Genomic DNA, 20884 nt, shown 5'->3' with positions numbered 1-20884 from the left:
CTGTAGTGGTTTATCTTGAAGTTTTATAGGGCTTAAACAGGAATTTACTTAGTAATTTAAATATTACTGAATTTTACAGGGATTATTTTGTAGTCAAACTTTTCACTGCTCTGGTTGCATATTTAGAGCTCATAATTTTACTCATCTGTTATCTGGGTGCTGGTGGTAGTAATTGTTTCCATAAGTCTGACATCAAACCATACTTTAAAACTTGAGGATTCATAAGTGGTTCTACTGTGCATTTCTCTCCATACTAAACTGAGTTTGCAAATTGTGTTGACTGCTCCTTCCCCTTTTACAGTGGCTTATCAGAATGCTTATTTTGGATCTAGTTGCAAGTTCAGCCACGAGGAATGGCTGTTGGAAATCACTGAGTCACCTAACCAGAGAACCCTATTTTCAGACTGTTTTAATTGTTGCCAATGTTACACGTGGTGTGTTAGATTTATATTTACATTTAGCTGTCAACATTTTTTTTATCAAGAAGAATAAGAGGAAGCTTTTTATAGAAGGCATGTGATGGGGTGACTTGAACTTCAGCAGACATTTTTGGAATTGCTATAAATGGAATGAGAAACAAAACTCCCAATTCTGCAATCTTTGAGTAAAGAGTTGTTAAAAACATGAACTTTTAGTGGAAAACAAGGGCTGATTTTCTTTAATAGAAATATAATCACTTTGGGTTGTCTTTTTGTCTAAACTGCAAAACAGTGGAGACACACACACACACACACACACACACACGTATCAAACTGTTTTTGACATTTTATAAGTACAAGGATTCTGACACAGTCCAGGTAGTTTTTGACTTGGGATCACAATGGAGGCCGGAATTTCTATCATAAGTCATTGTGTGACCGGATCTGATTTTACAACCATTCTCTATCAGTACATTCCTACTACCATTTTATTTTGCCAATTTTGGATTTGTAATAATTGGGGAGCAGGGGCAGGTGGGAATGAGAAGATTTAAGATGAGTGGGTGTGGCTTCCTTATTGGAAGCCTTTATTCAAGCTAGAATTATCTGAATTTACTTATATCAGTATTATATATGGTAAAATAACCTTCCTTCCCCTCCAAATCATTTGGTTTGTTTTTTAGAGTCTAAATGCTAGGAATGAGTTAGAAAATGCATTAGATTTTACATACTTACAGGGTAGAGTGGAGGAATTTGTGCAATTCCTATCAGACAAAATCGCTCGGATTCGGACAGACCTAGACTCCGATTGGGCAGGGCCTTCTGAGATGACTGGGGCAGGTCTTAGCTCAGTTTTATGGGATGAATTTGAGTCTGTGACTGCTGAGGATGTTGACAGAGCAGTGGGAGCAATGAGCGCCTCCACTTGTTTATTGGACCCGTGTCCTTCCTGGTTGGTCTCGGCTGCCAAGGAGGTGACACGAGGCTGGCTCCAGGTGTTGATCAATGCTTCGTTGAGGGAGGGGTCTTTCCTGCAATCCTTGAAGGAGGCAGTTGTGAGGCCCCTTCTCAAGAAGCCTACCCTGGACCCGGCTGACTTAAATAACTTCCGTCCAGTCTCCAATCTCCCCTTTGTGGGGAAGGTTGTAGAAAGAGTGGTGGCGCTCCAGCTCCAGTGGTCTCTGGATGAAGCGGATTATCTAGACCCTTTTCAATCTGGCTTCAGGCCCGGCTTCAGCACAGAAACCGCTTTGGTCGGGCTGATGGATGATCTCTGGCGGGCCCGAGACAGGGGTTATTCCTCTGTCTTGGTGCTACTTGACCTCTCAGCGGCTTTTGATACCATCGATCATGGTATCCTTTTGCGACGACTTGAAGGGGTGGGAGGGGGAGGCACCGTTTTACGGTGGTTCTCCTATCTCTCTGGCCGGTCGCAATCGGTATTGGTGGGAGGGCAGAGGTCAACCCCGAGGCCCCTTGAATGCGGTGTGCCGCAGGGGTCGGTCCTCTCCCCCCTCCTATTTAACATTTATATGAAGCCGCTGGGTGAGATCATCAGACAGCACGGGGTGAGGTTTCATCAGTATGCTGATGATACCCAGTTATATATCTCCTCCCTGAGCTCTCTCAGTGAAGCGGCCGATGTGATGGGCCGTTGCCTCGAAGCCGTGAGGGTCTGGATGGGGGTTAACAGACTCAGGCTCAATCCTGACAAGACCGAGTGGCTTTGGATGTTGCCTCCCAAGGACCATGTCGACTGTCCAGTGTTGACTCTTTCGGGGGAAAATATACCTCCTTCGGAGTGGGTTCGCAACTTGGGTGTCCTCCTTGATCCACAGCTGAATTTGGAACATCATTTGACGGCTGTGGCTGGGAGGACCTTTGCACAAGTTCATTTGTTGCACCAGTTGCGACCCTACCTGGACCGGGAGACTCTCCTTACAGTCACTCATGCCCTCATCACCTCACACCTGGACTACTGCAACGCGCTCTACATGGGGCTACCCTTGAAAAGTATTCGGAGACTACAGTTGGTCCAGAATGCAGCCGCGCGAGTGATAGTGGGTGCTCCTCGATACACCCACGTTACACCTATCCTCCGTGAGCTGCACTGGTTGCCTATTGGTCTCCGGGTCCAATTCAAGGTGTTGGTTATTACCTTTAAAGCCCTATATGGCTCAGGGCCAGGCTATTTGCGAGACCGCCTACTACCTCATAGTTCCCTTCGTCCGGTTAGATCCCACAGGCTGGGCCTCCTTCAGGTCCCATCGGCCAAGCAGTGCCATTTGGTGGGGCCGCGGAGGAGGGCTTTCTCTGTGATGGCGCCCACATCTTGGAACCAGCTCCCCCCGGAGATTAGGACTGCTCCCACCCTGTTGGTTTTCTGTAAGCTGCTTAAGACCTGGTTTTCCGGCAGGCCTGGGGTCTATAAAATCTGACCCCTGGATGACTGTTCTTGTACTGTTTGTTTTGTTATGTTTTATGTGTTTTTATTGTTAGCCGCCCAGAGTCCTCCGGGAGTGTGGCGGCTTATAAATTTTAAAAATAAATAAATAAATAAATAATACTCCAGAGGAGCCTTCCTCAGCATAATATTCCCCTAGATACTGAGAATACAATTCTCACAATCCATATATAGAGGTCTATATGCTCTTAGAGGCAATGACAATTGTAAAGTCAATGCATTTGGGAAGCATCCTGTGTAGAAAGATGGCTTAGAACATGGTGTAGGGAACATGGTGTAGGGAACATGGTATCCAGCAAGTATGCCTCTGATTATTTATTTTGAAAGTTGTAATCCAAAATATCTTTGCTGTAGAGATTGCTTTAGGATCTCAACCTCTTGAGGAGTAGATACATCTTGACTGAAGATGTAAATTTTTATAGACTTAAACAGTGCACTGTTCTTTTCTTTGAAATATTGTGTGTGAATTTGAGGTTTGGCAATCAAGATGTTCTAACTTCTAATGCAAACATGCTCAATTGTAGATTGATTGACATCTGGGTTTAGTGTTTATTTTTTGTTTGCTTGTTTGGGGGAATGGTTATTGATTAATTTATATATTATTTCTATTTACTGTGGTATGTACAATATATTTATTGGCTAACTTCCAGGGGTTTTAATAGCTTACAGTCCCTACCAATCAAATACAGATTTTTTTTTAGGTTCAGGTATGAGGGCTTAAGACTTTGCCATCCATTCAAAAGAGATGCTTCATGAATGCTCATGTAAGTGAACCCCCATCTGGTGTATTAAAACTCACTTCAAGTTTCTATAATGTTTTTGTCACTACAAAGACAGCCCTTTTACTGAGATCACCAACTAAACAAAATAATTATGGATGCACATGCAGACAAGTAGGGACAGTTTTTCCAAGAAGGAGTGCTTTGCTTGTGCATGGGTAAATTCAAATGCTTTCCACAGTAATAATAGCTATATTACAGGGATTACAGTTAATGTAGAACTTTTCTGGATGGGTATCCATAGGGTTTGGGGATCAAATATTGAAATGATCACAATGTTGTGAGGCAGTCTCTACCACTTTTGTACATGCATTGTGATATGTATCTAGATAAGGGAGGTGCTTATATTGCAACATCACATTTGTTTAATTGCTTGGATGAACCTGCCTCATTAGATAAATGCCTCTACTTTTTATGGTGAAATCCTGAACACAGATCCAACTCTAATTCTTAGCATCCACACTTGGTCTTATCTTCCAGGTCATTGTCAAATTGTTATTAATGGGGATACACCTAATACGGACTTTTTATTTCCAAAGCACATTTGACAATTTCTCTCTCTCTCTCTTCTCTTCTCTTGCAGGTGGACCTGGAACCTGAAGGGAAAATATTTATAGCAATAACCCTCTCAGGCAGCTTCACCGAAGGTAAGAGGAATACTGCATCTTTTCTCTCTAATAATTGTTATTCCACACACCATAGTATGTCATTAAGCTCCAATTGCAACAGATGTAAAATAATAAATATTGAATAAACAGAAGAATGTCATAATTGCCAAATTATGCATACTTTGTTGGAATGGAGGAAAACTTGCATTGGACATCTTCAGAAATCCTTAAGTTGGGTTCAGAACACCGAGCCTTATCTTCACTATAGGATAGCTGAGAAACAATGGTTGATTAAGACCTCTAAGCAGATTTGTAATTCATAGGAAGATCTAAACTACGGACTTGCTCACATATCTAGTTGTTCATTTCGCTCTTAGTTGGGCTTTTTGAAACTTCTCAGACAAACCCAGGATATAGTTAAATTAGAATCTTTATTGCACCCTAGACTGAAACCATAGCAACATTTTTTACTGCCAAAATAAGCCTGCCCTACTGCCTTATACCCTCTTCAATGCTGCTTTCTTCTACCTTCTCCAGAACTTAACAAACACATTGTATTGCATTTCTCATGGTTAATGTGAAATTGCAATTAGTTAGTGATATATTTGACATTTCTCCATAGGGAAACTCTAATTTCTAATGTGTCTCCTTCACTAACCTCCTTGGTACAGGCCATCTAGAAAGCAGGGAAGACATCTTTCTTCTGGAAGATCTTTGGTGATTGAAGGTCATCTTGCAACAGGGGTTGGATGAACTTTGATGGGAGTTTCAGTTATAGTGATGTTTTTGAACTGTTATGGATTGTTCTACCACAGATGTGGTATAATCAATAATTAGTGTGGACCTGCTTTTTTGCAGGCCCATAATATCCTTGATGATGTCAGTTTGTACTCTTTGCCATACATCTTACTTCCTTGCGGGTAATTCATCAGTGCCATTCCAAAAAGTTCAGGCTACCTTCTTTTAGACTTCTCCTTTCCTTTTCTCTTAATTTCACAAATACATGAGATATCTTATGAGATTTCTTCCTTTCATTTGTTAATTCACTCTTCCATATGCCATCACTAGAAAGGTCATTGATTGATTTCCCTCACCAATCATAGCTTTGATGAATGGAGGCTTTCTCATGAGTCATTTCATTTATTTACTTACTCCTACCATTTGTATCTATCTCCTTTCTTACTCTATAGATAGAGAAGCTATAGATTAAGCTACCAGTCTTACCTTAAAACCCAGATTTTCCTCAAGCACACTCATGATATTCTATGCAAGCCTCAATCTCTACCTTGCAATATCCTGCAGTTCACTTTCTACCAACTTGGAGATTTATGCATGTACAGACACACTCAATATACATTGCTCTACATCTCCATTTCTTACGGAAAGAATTATTAAAAGGAGAGCTCCAAATAATTTTTATTTCCCCCCGTTTTTTCTATAGCAGATCCTGAGCAGGAAGGGACAAACTTTTACAAAAGAAAGGAAGTAGGCAGGATGATGTGCTTTTGAACAAGCTGTCATTATTAAAAAAAAAACTAGAGGTAGTGTTTCTATAAAGAAAAAAAACTGCTATAATTTAAAGATGGGATTGAATTAAAAGGTTTTGCCCAAACCGTGAATTTTCCATATGAATCCAAATTGGAGAAAAGTATTTCTACTTCCATTCTTCTGTGTGTGGGAGAGCACAGGAGAGGAAGAAGATATACAGTAAACAATGTGTAACTAGAGAAACTTGTATTACAATCTTATTTCCATATCGAAATCTCACTACAGTATGCAACTCTGCCAGCCTGGGATGGGCTTTCTTTGGCACTGGATTCCTTGGGGAGAATCCAGGATGTTGCAGGAGAAGAAAGTTAGTGACTCAGGAGGGGAGCAGCAGTTTTCTAAAGGCACAGGAGTAGGCAGTCCTGTTTTCAGTTCAGTATAAGCCCAACCTTTCACTGTGTTTGTTGAAGAAAGCTGTTGAGTTGCTGGTTGAAAACGAAGCTTTGTGTATGCCATTCTATGAGGATCGAAGTGAAGTGCATATAAAGAGATTGAGGACTGAAGGCTGCTGAGTCATCTCAACCTTCAGCAAAGTTTTGGTATCAGGCAGCTGATCTGGGAACAGGAGCTGGTTGTCAATCTAAGCCTGGGATGAACTTGAAACCTGGAATGAATCAAGTTACAAAGGAGGGACGCACAAACTGCAGGTCCATATGCTCTCTGTAAACAAATGCTGCTAATTGCAATGTTTATTATGTCAAAAGGATAAAATTACTAAAAATGTGTAAGAAATTACACAGGAAGAGAAGAGTTCAGACCCACATTTGAAAATGCATAAAGTGGCCAGGCCTCTTGGTCTTTTATTTAGAAGCAAAAATGGGTGATTGTGTGGTTATTCCCGGAAGGTGCTGCAAAGGAGAAGCAGCCTCTGCAGAAAGAGCTGTGTTGCTTTGGCGGTGGGGTGGGGGAGAGACAGAAAGTGCTGTTAAACAAAAGAAAAACAAACTGGTGTCCTGGTCACCTTGTACATTTTGCAAAGTTAGGAGTATTGTGATGAAATGTTGAATGCTAGACATGATTTATTCCTGCTGCCCTTTGACCTGCCATGTTTACTCACTTATGAAAATGGGAACTTCTTTACACGGAAAACCAGATTATGAAAAGAACAGAATAGAATGGCCACTTCCATGTTGCTGAAAAGAAGAAAAAGGGGAATATAGTTTGCATGAAATTTTCCTATACATATTTTATATATGGGTACCCAATGAGAAATCATTATTATTATGGAACAGAAATGCAGACATCTTGCCCTAGCTGAGGAAAGACTGCAAGCCAGGGTTGTCATCTTCAGTTTCCTTCTGTAAAGGAAGGAATCTAGACTTGTACCTGTTAGCTTTTCAAATAAAGAATTAACATTTTAAAAATAGGATGGTAACCACTGTAGAATCAAGTTGGATCTAAGTGACTGTGCTTTAGCTTAATTATTTCCTTCTGCTTGCTCTATAAATTCACCTATGAAACAATAAATGCATAGCAAGCACTTCAGTGTGGAAAACTGAAGGCTGAACCTGGAGACATCAGCAGTAAGCAAAACTTGTCCTTGTTCCTGAGTCTGGATGGCTTGGCCTCAACAGGGATCTTGCTTGGCTAATTTAGGGTGTAAATACAGAATTGGAGGTGTACAAGTTCTTGCAGGCTTCCCTAACACATCCACGTATATCAAATCTCATGTCAGTCCTTCCAGATAAGCCAGATCAAGAAGCAGGGACTGCTGCTTCATTGTTGTAGGTCAAATGAGCAAAAGTTTGAAAGCCTGTTCTAAATTTCTGACTGTTCTATTTTATACCAAAGAAAATGAAAGTGGGACTATTCTGAATTGCTCTTTCATACATCCTTCACTGAACTGTGTAATTTCTTCACCAAGTCCTTCATAATGATTCACTCTCCCCCCCCCCCACTAACAGGTTTCTTGTTCTCTCCCAAAAAGTCAACTCCAAATTCCTTTACAGGACATTATAGTCAATAAGACCAATGGCTGTTATTCATGTCCTTCACCATGCATGGTCTGCAGCGATTCTGCTCTTGTTGACAATTATGTTTGTTCATAGTCCCAGTCTTGATCTTACAAAATATAATAGAGAATATCAGAGTCTTTTTCAATCGGGGCAGTGGCCCTGGACCTTCCACAAGGTGGTGGGCTATGTGATGTGTAGTTTAGAATTTGGAATGAAGAGATGAGTCCAGACTTTTCATTCAAGGTAGCAAAATGAATCAGATAAAATATAGTAGCAGATTGTTTCAGTATTTGAGGCTGTTATTTTCAATGGACAAAGACAATGGAGCAAAAAATATATCAAGATAGGATGTATCAAGGACAAAGTGGATGGAGGTGGTAAGGGTTCAAATGAACGATATGCCCCCAAGCAACTCAATGTCTTGGAAAGGTTCTGGGGCACCCAATGCCAGTTTAAGTTTATCACCACCTCACTGTTCCTATGGTTGTCTCTTTTGTGGTGTTGTATGTGATTTGGAGAGAGAAATAACATTTATCTTTCCTTCTAAAGAAAACTGGTTTACAAATTAATTCACTGGACCGAAACCTTGAAGCCATATCCAGCATATAAACCATGTGACTTGTAAAAGTAGGAAATATGCACCATGTGGATGTTAAAATAGCTGGTTTGAAGAACTGGAAGAAATTAATGCTGAGATTTTTTTAAAGGGAAAAAAGACTATTCAGTTCAGGAATACTTTTTTTAAAATGTTATTCCAGGAACTGTGGTTGAGTTTATTTAATCAATAACAACATTAACATAAATTCAAGGTTTTTTAAAAAAATAAATCAAGGGAAGCCTTAGTAAATATAATGTACTATGAAATGTTTTGCATTTTTGGGAAATATTTGAATATTCAAAATACTTCATATGGAATAAAGATTGGAATTGCTACTTCCTGAATTAAGGAGACCCTGATGAGACCTAAAGGATATGACTTTGTCAATTGTGATCTAAGGCATTTTAGCACCAAAAGAGTAAAACTGGTTCATATGCCTACACTTAAATCAAGCTCTGCGTTTTGATGTATGAAAGAGAAACTGAGACTTCAAACAGGAGATGGAAAACAAAGGAAAAGAATACTAAAAATAAGATTGACTAGAAGAAGCCCACGCAGTCTGGTAGGAGCCCTGCTTTAAGGTTTGCTAACAGATTAACTGGGAAAATGAAGTGATAACTAAAGGAGACAGGATACTGCAAAGTAATGGGGAAAGTTAAAGATAAATTGTTTTGGGATAAATATGGGTGGAAAATTAAAGGAAAACAGCAATAGAAAAGTCGTAACATTTGAATGATAGGCAGCAATTTATTCACTTGTTTAACCACTCTGTTTGGGTGCTCAGGAACACTCCAGAGGGACAGGATCTTTAAAAACTTCACACGGAAACGCCAACGGGCCCTGCGCAGGAGAGTTCATCAAGTCAATGGACACAAGTTTATGGCAACTTATTTGCGGCAACCAACGTACTGCTCACATTGTCGGGAATTTATCTGGTATGCTTGAAATTAAAACTGGCTTGTATGGGAGCTTTCATCCAGGAAGTTACTTCCATAATTCCCTCCCCTTTTGCTAAGTAAAAAGTTCACTTCAGGTTGAGCTCAACTCCTTGTGATTTAATAAATGCATCCATGTGGTTTCCTGGCCAGAGTTCAGAAGGGATTTACAATTACCTCCTTCCAGGATGTGTGTTTAACCCCAACTTAGTTTTACAGCCCTGGCATTCTCTGGAATTCTCCCCTCCAGGTACTAGCCAGGCCTGACCTGCTTAATTTCTGAGCTAGGTATTTAAAGCCAGATGCTGCCACCTGCTGAATTCAGTGCCAGAAGACTAATCCCTAAACAAGGCAAGAGCAGGTTACCTGAAACAATTATGCTTCAGATCAAAAAGACAGGATACATCAGGAGTAGTCACTGACTTAAGCTCTGATACTTTCCCTGAAAGCAGCTTTAATCAAAGCTATGCACGCTATCAAATCTGCAGGGGAAGAGTTGGAGGTATTTTCCTGTACAGGTGGAGATAGTGGAATCCATGTAGGTTTTGAAGAATGTGATCACATGCAAATTATTGTGATTAAGATGGTTGATGCAGTGGAACAGCCTGCCTTTAGAAGTTGTGGGTGCTCCATCACCGGAGGTTTTTAAGAAGAGACTGGACAGCCATTTGTCTGAAATGTTATAGAGTCTCCCGCTTGAGCAAAGGGTGGACTGGAAGACCTCCACTTCCCTTCCAACTCTGTTATTCTGTTAAATTCTCATCATCTGGTTTTATTACAACCATTGATTATTAATTATATATTATATAATATGTATAAAATAATTTTGGTTGGAGCAAACTAGTCAAACCACAAATTTCACAACTAATAACTGTATAGAATTAGGACTCAGGCATGGAGATTTGGGACTCCCCTCTATCTTTTCTCCATGGCAATCTCAATCCTAGATTGAGCTCTTGCCTCTCTGTTTGCATTGGTGAAAAAGCTTCCATTGAATTTCATGGAAGCTTTTTTATCTATTCAGTTGGCTAGATCTGATTGGCAAAAGAGGAGAAGAGTCATTAAAGCCCTCTACCATGTTATGTTCCCAAGATGCTTCCAATGCATATGCCAACAGAATGTTTATTTCCATTAAATGTTAATAATGTACACTGCTTACTGGATGATATTTGCAGTATCCTAAATTGTTCTACTCAGGACAGTTCTGTGAAATGTTCTCACTTTTTCAGCACAAAACAATGAGTGCATGTTTTCATAATTATATTTCCATTATTCATTAGCTGAAAAAAGAAAATTGAATTGCAAAATTGTTTGTTGGAGTGGGTTGAAACATTTTGGGTGCCAGTCAGCCAGCAGAGTGTAGGGACATTTATTACAACGTATATAAATGTGTTCATAGAGTTTGATCCTTAAAATGTTAATAATGTAAACTGCTTAGTGTTCATAAAGTTTGATCCTTAAAATAAAACTACATTGTGGCTATAAGCCAAAGCTCATCTATTTCTAAGTAAGCTATATTAAACCTAACAGGATTTCTATCTTAGTTCTTGTAGAAAGGATGGGATTGATAAATTATGACGATACATATGTTCCACATGTTCCTGAGATTAATCTCACTGAGATTTGTGGTGTTTACTTCCTACTAAGAGGTTGCACTGAATTTTGTATATGTTTAAATTTATTTCTTAAAGTTTTGATTATAAATTTTAGTCAGAATTCATTCTGAGTTTTATCAATATTGGAAGTAAGATTCATCATTTAAACTTGGATTTTAGATATTCTTAAATTTATTTACAAAATGTTATAGTACCCTAATCAATTGACTCTGGGCATTTAACAATGAAAGCAAAATAAACAACCCATAAATGAAAACTTATCACCTCTAATTGGTTTTACTTGATTAAAGGAAATGGTTGTGTTGGGTCCATCAGTTCAAATGTCCTTTAGAGATTTTTGGAATGGCAAGAATAAAGGAGCATGTTCTACCTTATGGGGGCAACTTACAGAGATCCCTTCTAGTTCACATCCCTTTCAGCTCTCATAATGAAGGGATCTTGAGCAAGCCTCCCTCACTGTTCAAAACAGGAAGGCATTTTGAGCAAGGCAGTTCTTGATGAAACCCAGGGCTGTGCCATATTGGGCTTCATAAATGATACCTATCACTTTAAACTGGGTGCAGCATTGCAAAATAAGTTCTATCCTGAAATAGCAGATTCCACCCACCAGCAATTTGGCTACTGCATTCTGTGTGAGCTGTAGCTTCTGAGTTATTTTTAAAGGCAGTCTCACCTAGTGCATTGCCGTAGTCAAGAAAGGGTGGTAAAAGGCTTGCAGCTCCAGGTGGAGACATATTTGGCACATCAGTTAAACCTGACCAAAGTATCCCTGAGCTACAACTTCCACCTGTTCTTCCAATAGTAACTATAAATCCTAGGCAAGCCCCAGTGACACACCTGCTGTGTTAAGGGGAGGAAGATTCCACCACTAGTACTAAAGTTTCTAGAGTGCCTAAATGTTTCTGGATGAACAATAGTTTTGTCTTCTTAGGGTTTAAGCTGAGTTTACCTCTCCCCATATTGTTGATACGATATACATTTGCAGCTGCATCTTAACCTTTGTTTTGTTCTTGTGTCAGATTACCTGACCTACTTTTGAAGTGTTTGATCTCATCCTGAGTCATATGTTGCTTCTGCTTTATCTTCAACAGGGGAGTATTTGGAAAGCAAGGATACCAATGCCAAGGTACAGTAACTTATTGTTAAGGTTACAGTACATTATGCATTACACATTTGTCATTTTCTCCTTTTTTTATAATCTGCTTGCAGTGAGTGGGAGAATTTTTTGTGGATCACTAAATGGTTTAAACATTTCTCTGCTTGAAGAGTTAGTTTCCAGTCTTGACCCCTTTTTATTGTTCTTCTTTGCTTCAGGTTGTCTGAATCTCTCTTAAAGTATAGTGGCGAGTCTTACATAAACTATTGAAAGTAGAGTTCAACCAATGAAGAATAGGGTAGATTTCTTCATGATGTGGAAATTGTTTGCCTGTTGATGCAGTCTAAAATTGCAGTTGACTTTTACAGCCATCTCATGTTGCTGACTCCTATTTAGCTTATGATAAAGTACAATTCCAACATCTTTTTCACAATTTTATGAAACCAAGTCTTGCCCAATCCATTATTTCTCTTTCCTGGGTAAAGATCTCTGTTAATTCCATTTGGTTGTTATTACTCTATTTCTCTAGACTATTAAAATATTATTGAATTTCCTTTCAATCTTCTATATCAGTGGTTCTCAACCTTTTTAATGCTGCGACCCCCAACCGGTCGTAAGTCGAGGACTACTCAACTGGTCGTAAGTCGAGGACTACTCAACTGATGCAGCACCATTTGCAGAATGGGACTTTTGGCGGGCTCAGCAGGGCAGAGATAGCCTGGACAATTCCTATTGGCTTTTGAAAGCCAATAGAATTAGACTCTATTCAAGAGAGTCTATTCTATTGGCTTTCAAAAGCCAATAGAATAAAAGGGAATAGCACAGCTAAGGAAAAGGGGGAAAAATGGTGGACTGCGTTGTTTGGCGACCCCCGTGAAATGGTCGTTCGACCCCAAATGGGATCCCGACCCACAGGTTGAGAACCACTGTTCTAGATTATGCTGTGTGTTTGTCTATATGTGTCTCTGGGTACGTGTCTTGAAGCCAATGTTGACTCCTGCTGACTGCCTGGACTAGTCCCTGCAGTTTTCTTGGCAAATTTTTCAGAAGTAGTTTGCCATTGCCTTCTTCCTAGGGCTGAAAGTGCAAGGCGGACTAAAGTAATCCAACTGGATTCCATGTCTAAGGCAAGACTAGAATTTTCAAATTCCAGGTTTCTAGCCTCTTGCCTTAATTACATAAAGCTGACTTTCTCAAGATGAACTATTCCTTCTAATTTTGTAACATCTGCAAATTTGATAAGCCTTCCTTATTCAGTTAATTAAAATGTTGAAAACTCCCAGTCCTAGTTTGAACCAAGGTTGAAGAGGAGCTCTTGATGAGTGCTTTTGAAGGGAGTTTTCCAGCCAGGTTGGAGTCTACCTAGGAAAAATGTTGACCTAACACTGAGGCAATTAAAATTCTGGTCCATTTAAGAGCAAATCATATTTTTCTGTATTAGTTTCTGATAGCTTTCTTTTTCTTTTTCTTTTTTTCCAGTTTGCACATGTGTTGTGCACAAGCGTTGTCACCATCTCATAGTTACAGCTTGCACATGTCAGAATAATAAAAAGAAGATGGATATAAAGGTAAAGTCACAGCTACACATTTGGATATTTGCATGTTGTTAATTATGGGAATGGCTTTGGAATAGATATGACTCACTATTACTAAAGACAGATCAAGACAATAACATATACAGGTGTCAAAACCAAACTCAGCAGCATCTGACTAATTAAATATACTGTCAACTGCAGCATTATGACATAATCTATTACTCCTTAGATAATAGGCTTTATCTGATTAATTTTGAAGTAGTTACGATCCTCTATTGACATGCTACTTAACTCTGTTGGTTTGGGAAAAGTTTATGTGGCAATGTAAAGACTTGGTAAAGTTATCAGCCAATCAGTGCTAATAAAGATATTATCAAATGTATTTATTTAACAAATTTATATGGCCATTCATTGCACATAATGTAATGGGTGGTGTACAGTCACAGCAACAATTAAAACAAGGTAACCAAGTGCAGCGAAAGAGAATGTTCTGCTATTCTATTTTATTTATAGCTTTAAGACCCTACTATAATTGGTTAATTTAATTCAGTGCTAGATGAAAATATTCACCGTGACTGGTTTTTAGATTTTATACTTGAAATTTGCTTAAGTCCAAAAAGTTCCCTGTTTGTTTTTAAAGGCCATTTCTGTTTTGCAAAGAAGTAAGCAATCTTTACATTTTGTGAGCACACTATGTTCTTATATGTGACCTCTTCATCTTGAAATGGAATAGATGGTCTAACACAGACATTTCAAACTTACGACGTCATGTGACATCGCGCGATGTATTGGGACTGTTTTGCCATTGCTGGCAATGGGGTGGGTGCAGCTTCCGTGTGACGCGTCCAGCCTGCGGGCTGGCAGTTTGACACCCCTGGTCTAACAGGTCCCAGTATGGCTGCTCTCCTCATGCGCTAAAAATAGTGGGATATGACTTGGTCAAGAAGAACCTCAGACAATGAATACATTTGAGCACCAAACTGAGCACAGTCTCATTCATCCTGATGCCTTTTTAGGGAAATAGATTACCAATCACAAGCCTGGTAGATAGCTATTTGATCACCATGCCAAAATTTCAAAGAGCTCTCATGTTTGCACATTGTAATGCCCTGCAAACAGAATTTCCAGAAAGACCTATATAATCAATGTCTTTATTACTTTAAATCAGAAGCCATTGAAAGTATCCCACATCCATTTTTGTCAGTCGTATCAAGATCAACAGCACAAATTTATCACACCGTCATTAACTTGATCTCCAGACCATAATGACTTTTAAAAATCTCAGTTATCCTTTAGCTGATCAAAGTGATAAACTGCCTTATAATGTCACCAACTTTTGTTTAATAGCCAGCAAGAGTTATTGACAAAATTTCGACTTGATTAAATCTGCTCCAAGTTCATTAATAACAATGACTATTCTACCTATGTTTATTATGGTCTCTTACTACTAAGCACTAATAGCCTCAGCATTCAAAGAGGTTTGTCTGAACTAAGAAAATATAACCTATATGCTCAATTTATCTTTTTTGTTTCATTTTGTTTTATTTATTTTATCTTTTAATCTTATATTACTTCTATGTCTTATATTATGCACTTTGACTTTAGTTCTGTATCAGGTTCTAAAGATCCACGGATTAGTTAGACATCAGGGTTGTCCCAAAGTGTTACAACTTTTGTGCTACTTTTATGTATAGGAGTTCAGCTGAAGCATTATATCTGATGTGAAATTATGCTGTGGTATTTGCAAAACAATTGTTTATTTTACCATCTGGATGAATTCAGGAATCATGTTCAGAAAAACACACGGATGTTTTCTTGAGCATTGTATCATTTGAGAAGAAAGATGGGAAAGAGCAGGACTGAATGCTTCTCAGGTTAAGGATTTCTTCATGTGGAAACTAGATCAGGAAGAATCTAGCTTGAATACCCTGAAATATTGGTTTTCTGAATGTGGGGAGTTCGGATGTAGAAGTAATTTAACTGACTCTGAACTGTTTGACAGTCCAGCATAAAATTGCCCTTATTTTAGAGTAGCTGTTAAGTTACCTGAAACTTGTGCTGACATCAATTAAAACTCTGAACGCTAATCAGATGGTGATTTTTACTGTTTAGATGGAGAGAGCATCTGGGTTTATTCTGTTTTGGGCAAGCCATTTTTCAGCCCCAAAATCAAGCTAGATTTGATTTGATTTCTTTTGTGAGAAGAGATGGCAGATCCTGTTTTTTTTTCTTTAACAAGTAACCATAACTGGCATGTTTGGGACCAGCTGAATCAAAAACACAAATTGTGACTGTTAGTGGGGGAAGGTCTTTAACTTTGGGGTCCTTGGTGCTCTCTCTGTTTTCTTGCAGACATTTCATTACCCAAATAGGTAACATCATTGATAATGAAATGTAATGCAAGAAAACAACCATGCTTGGAGAGCACCAAGGACTGCACAGTTCAACACTGAATTGCAAATATTCTCTTTTTTGGAACTTTAACTTCTCGTCCTAACTGGTATTCCTAACCGGTATTCATTCCTTCTGCCCAAATTATTTGCCCTGAGGAGAAAACTCATGAGACCAACTTTATGCCATAGAAACATAAAATAAAACTCCTAGGCCCACTCACCCTGGCTCTCTCTTTTCTTCCTTTACCCATCAAATGGGGGCAATAACATTCTCCATCTGCCTTGCTTCAAGAACTGCAAACTGAAAAATAAGGATTGGTCAACCGTTATTATTTTATCACTTATCACCAACTTTTTTCTTTCGCTGCTTTTTCTTCCTCAGATTTCTGAGCAGAGGTTTGGAATCAATATCCCACACAAGTTCAGAATCCACAATTACAAAGTGCCAACCTTTTGTGATCACTGTGGTTCTCTCCTCTGGGGAATCTTGCGACAAGGGCTTCAGTGTAAAAGTAAGTGGAAAGTCTGCACAAAGATGAGAGTCCATCTCTGGGGAATTTGTTTAGTTTTCCTGTCCTGAATTAATGGGGGGGGGCATACTTTCCCAACATAACCATAACAGAATAACACACTTGGAAAGGACCTTGGCGGTCTTTTAGTTCAACCCCCTACTCAGGCAGGAAACCCTATACCATTTCAGACAAATGGTTATCCAAGCTCTTCTTAAAAACTTCCAGTGTAGGAAATTTCTCCTTAGTCCTAGGTTGCTTCTCTCCTTGATTAGTTTCCATCCATTGCTTCTTGTCCTGCCTTCAGGTGCTTTGGAAAATAGGTTGAGCCCCTCTTCTTTGTGGCAGCCCCTCAAATATTGAAACCCTGCTATTTGGCAGAGCAGTCAGAAAGTGACAATACCGAAGGCAGGACAATACTGAAGACAGAAACAAACTAGAACTCAGGAGGAATTTCTCAGAAATTAGAACAATTAATCAGTGGAACAACTGTCCTCCAGAAGTTGTGGCTAGTCCAATATTGGAGATTTTTAAGAAGAGATTGGACAACCATTGTCTGAAATGGTACAGAGTTCCTACTTGAGCAGGGGATTGGACTAGAAGAAAGTCACTTCCAACTCTTTTATTCTGAAGTTGAGAGTGCTGGGATATCAGGATATCTGGGTAGAGCTAGGTTTCCCCCCCCCCCCCGGTATATAAATGAAAACTTGTACACTGTTTGCCTTTTATTTTAATTCCCTCTCCCAACACAGGAAATCACATCTGACGTTTCTCAGCAATATGCTGCCTAATTTTACTGCTAAATTCCTGGGCTCTAGGGCAGTGTTTCTCAACCTTGACAATTTTAAGGCGTGTGGACTTCAACTCCCAGAATTCCACAGCCAGCAATGCTGGCTGTGGAATTCTGGGAGTTGAAGTCCACACGCCTTAAAATTGTCAAGGTTGAGAAACACTGCTCTAGGGACTGCTGAAATACCTTTGCTCTATAAGAATAAAGGATAGAAATGGCAAGGAAAGGGACTTTGATTTTCTTTATTGCCCTACTGTGTTCAATTAAGATAGATATTGATTTGCATGTTAAGTGTGAACTGAGGGTTTGTAAGTATGTACACAATAAGTATTATAAATAAGTATGATGATTGAGAATCTCCATAGACATGAAGTTCAGATATGGAACAAATTCAGGAGAAGTTATGGGGTCTCTTTTCATGGAGCTAGGAGTCTTCAAACTTAGCAATTTTAAAATTTGTGGATTTTAACTTCCAGAATTTCTCAGCCAGCCATGCTTTATGTCCACAAGTCTTAAAGTTGCCAAGTTTGGAGACCCCTGAGCTAGAGGAATAGCAGCTGAGGGTTATTGTCCTAAACTCTTGTGCTGCAGAGTCACTATTAAACAGGGAAGGTAAAATGGTATTCATCAAACTGGTGTGTAGCGAGCATCCTATGTTTTGTTTAATACCGATTAAATAAAACACAACTGCTTGAATTCATGTGATATGATTGAACACTCTGCATAAACCTTGATTTGTGATTCAGATGGAAGGAATAAGGATTGGATTTCTCTCATGCATTCCCATGCTGTCATTAGGAAAGAAACACCATTTTGTTCTTGTTCCAGTGTCTATGTTTGTTTGCTTTTGTTTTCACTTTTCAGTGTGTAAAATAAATGTACATATTCGGTGTGAATCCAATGTAGCCCCAAACTGTGGGGTGAATGCAGCAGAACTAGCCAAGACGTTGGCATGTATGGGACTGCAACCTGGAAATATCTCTCCAAATGGGGTAAGGACTTTGTTTTCCCTCTTCTTCTTCTCCACAGTGAATTGGATTAAAAAAATCCTTTGTACATATGTTACTTTGCATATGCACGGCAGGATAGATCAGAATCATGACTGTTCATGCACACCCAGCATGTTATTCCTTTTCAGGGTAAGCAACAGAAAGGAATACGAAATAGTAGTCTTAAAAAATTACAATAATAAGGAAAGGAAAAGGAAACATAGTGGATATAGTTTAATCCAAGACTATTTTCTATCCCTCTTCTTGACTTTCTATCCTTGGAAACTAATCTTACATCTTCCCTGTTGTTCTTTAAACTTCCCCTCTTAATCATGACTTTCTTGAATTTCCCTTTCCCCTCCACCCATTCATTCTCCCTTCATATATTTGTTTTGTAATTTGATCTTTATTCGTTTTCTTTATATGTCCAAACCATTTACGTCTACTTGTTTTACACTAATTATTCATTTTGATATTCAGTCCACATTCATTTGGCCCTTCCTTCCTTCCTTCCTTCCTTCCTTCCTTCCTTCCTTCCTTCCTTCCTTCCTTCCTTCCTTCCTTCCTCCCTCCCTCCCTCCCTCCCTCCCTCCCTGCCTGCCTGCCTGCCTGCCTGCCTGCCTCCCTATCTCTTTTTGTTTTACTACACACATTTATTAACTATACTATTTTCACTGCATTCAACTTACTTCTGTGTTTCTCTTAGCATATCTAGTTCTCACTTCTATATGACAAAGTGGGGAAAACTGTTCTTTTCTACCCAACAATTCTCACTTCTTTTAACAAACATTCATTCCTTGCAATGGAATGCACATCCCCCTGCTGCCTTTCTATCAGCATTTTCACATCTTAAAATTCCTTATTCTCCCATCTTTAGTAAACATTCTGTCAAGGTACAGGGTACACATTCATTTACTTGCTTTAGTTTTTGACCTGTTGTATAATTAGAAATTATTGATTTCATGTAGTTACCAAATGTTACCACCTTTGTCTTTCAGTCTTTAATTTTCAGTTTGATACATTTGTGCATAATTCTGGGAATCGTTCAGGTTTTCAGCCAAGAACAAGTCATCATCTACGTACAAATCCACATATGTTTACGTCCTTGAGCTGTATGTCACCATAAGCATTCCTTATACATTTATTCATAAATTCATTACACCTTAAAGGGGATATCAAGCACCCTTGTCTTTACTCATTATTCATTGTTGAGCTAAGCATTCACTGAGCTTTCAATTAATTCTCAGGCATGGTTTATTTCCATCATATACCACTCCTATTGTATTTAGCAATCGACCTTCAACTCCATACTTGTATCATACATTCTGCAATTCAAGTCAATTCAGTTTATTTCTCGCTTGCCTTAAATCAACAAACATACAATACATTTTCCACTCATATCTGGGCTTCCCCCCCCCCAAAGAATAGTTCTACTCTTTAAAGCAGAACTGGGTGAACTAGAAATTTTGGACTACAATTCCCATTAGGTCAAGCCAATTTATTTATGAGGTTTAATGTCCAAAACTTCAGGTGCATGCTTGCCTCTTCCTGTTCATGCCATGTTCAAAGTGTTACCCCCCCCCGGAGAGGTTTCTTTTCAAAATTGAGTTTCTGAAATTCAAAGACACTGAGAAAATTTGGGGTGCAAAAAACAACTCATGACTATTTAATGTTTACAGAAATTAGTCTCAAGATCAACACTGAGACGTCAGAAAAAAGACAGCACAAAGGATGGCAGTGGGATGGTTGAAGTCTCAGCCAGTAGGCTTAAAATTGAAGATCTAATATTCATCAGAGTGCTGGGAAAGGGCAGTTTTGGAAAGGTAAGTGTTTCTGTTGAGATTTGAAGTTTCCATACTGGTGTTACTTTTGGTTTAGTTGGACCAGGCTGCGTTCATATTTTATGGTAATCTATAACTGTAGTTTGATTTTTGTCTTTAAAAGTATAATAATAATAATAGTAGTAAAGTTGGAAGGGACCTTGGAGGTCATCTAGTCCAACCCCCTGCTCAGGCAGGAAACCCTACACCATTTCGGACAAATGGCTGTCCAGTCTCTTCTTGAAAACTTCCAGTGTTGGAGCATTCACCACTTCTGAAGGCAGGTTGTTCCACTGATTAATTGTTCTCACTGTCAGGAAGTTTCTCCTTAGTTCTAGGTTGCTTCTCTCCTTGATTAGTTTCCACCCATTGCTTCTTGTCACAAGTACAAAATTTTAATCTTGGTGGGATTTTTGTTTTGAACCATGACACCTGCTTAGCTCTTCCACCTTTATAAGAAATAGCATTAAGGACATAACATTCATTTGTCTGAAATGGTATAGGGTTTCCTGCCTGAGCAGGGGGTTGGACTAGATGACCTCCAAGGTCCCTTCCAACTTTATTATTGTTGTTGTTGTTGTTGTTATTATTATTATTATTATTATTAGTAGTAGTAGTAGTAGTAGTAAGAGACCCTGTATCACGTCCCTTTAAATTGTGAAGATGTTTTCTGTTATTAAAACTTCAGTAAACTTTAAATCAAAAAGAAGTTTTCTTTTATTCTTGTGTTTCACATTGTTTTCACTAAGTTCTCAGTGGAGTCTTAGGCCTCAACTGCTCTTCATATGCAACTTCTAACATGTCATTATTTAAAAGCTGTTGTGGTCCTC

General features: G+C 39.0%; 1 protein-coding gene across 2 annotated transcripts in view; it reads left to right on the top strand.

Moving 5' to 3' along the window:
• The window catches only part of PRKCH (protein kinase C eta), a 99908-nt gene that overhangs the window by 25239 nt on the left and 53785 nt on the right, over window positions 1-20884 (top strand). For both annotated transcript variants that reach the window (XM_039319488.1, XM_039319487.1), the window contains exons 2-8: window positions 4246-4309; window positions 9156-9306; window positions 12014-12048; window positions 13498-13586; window positions 16329-16458; window positions 18110-18237; window positions 19914-20057. In XM_039319488.1, the coding sequence (XP_039175422.1) occupies window positions 4246-4309; window positions 9156-9306; window positions 12014-12048; window positions 13498-13586; window positions 16329-16458; window positions 18110-18237; window positions 19914-20057 (741 nt within the window). The remainder of the gene's footprint in view (window positions 1-4245; window positions 4310-9155; window positions 9307-12013; window positions 12049-13497; window positions 13587-16328; window positions 16459-18109; window positions 18238-19913; window positions 20058-20884) is intronic.

This window comes from Crotalus tigris, unplaced genomic scaffold (assembly GCF_016545835.1).
Source record: "Crotalus tigris isolate CLP2741 ecotype Arizona unplaced genomic scaffold, ASM1654583v1 scf7180000023598.3388751, whole genome shotgun sequence".
Classification (NCBI taxonomy): domain Eukaryota; kingdom Metazoa; phylum Chordata; class Lepidosauria; order Squamata; family Viperidae; genus Crotalus; species Crotalus tigris.
Note: the sequence above shows the minus strand (reverse complement) of the source record. Positions and strands in the feature narration are given on the sequence as shown.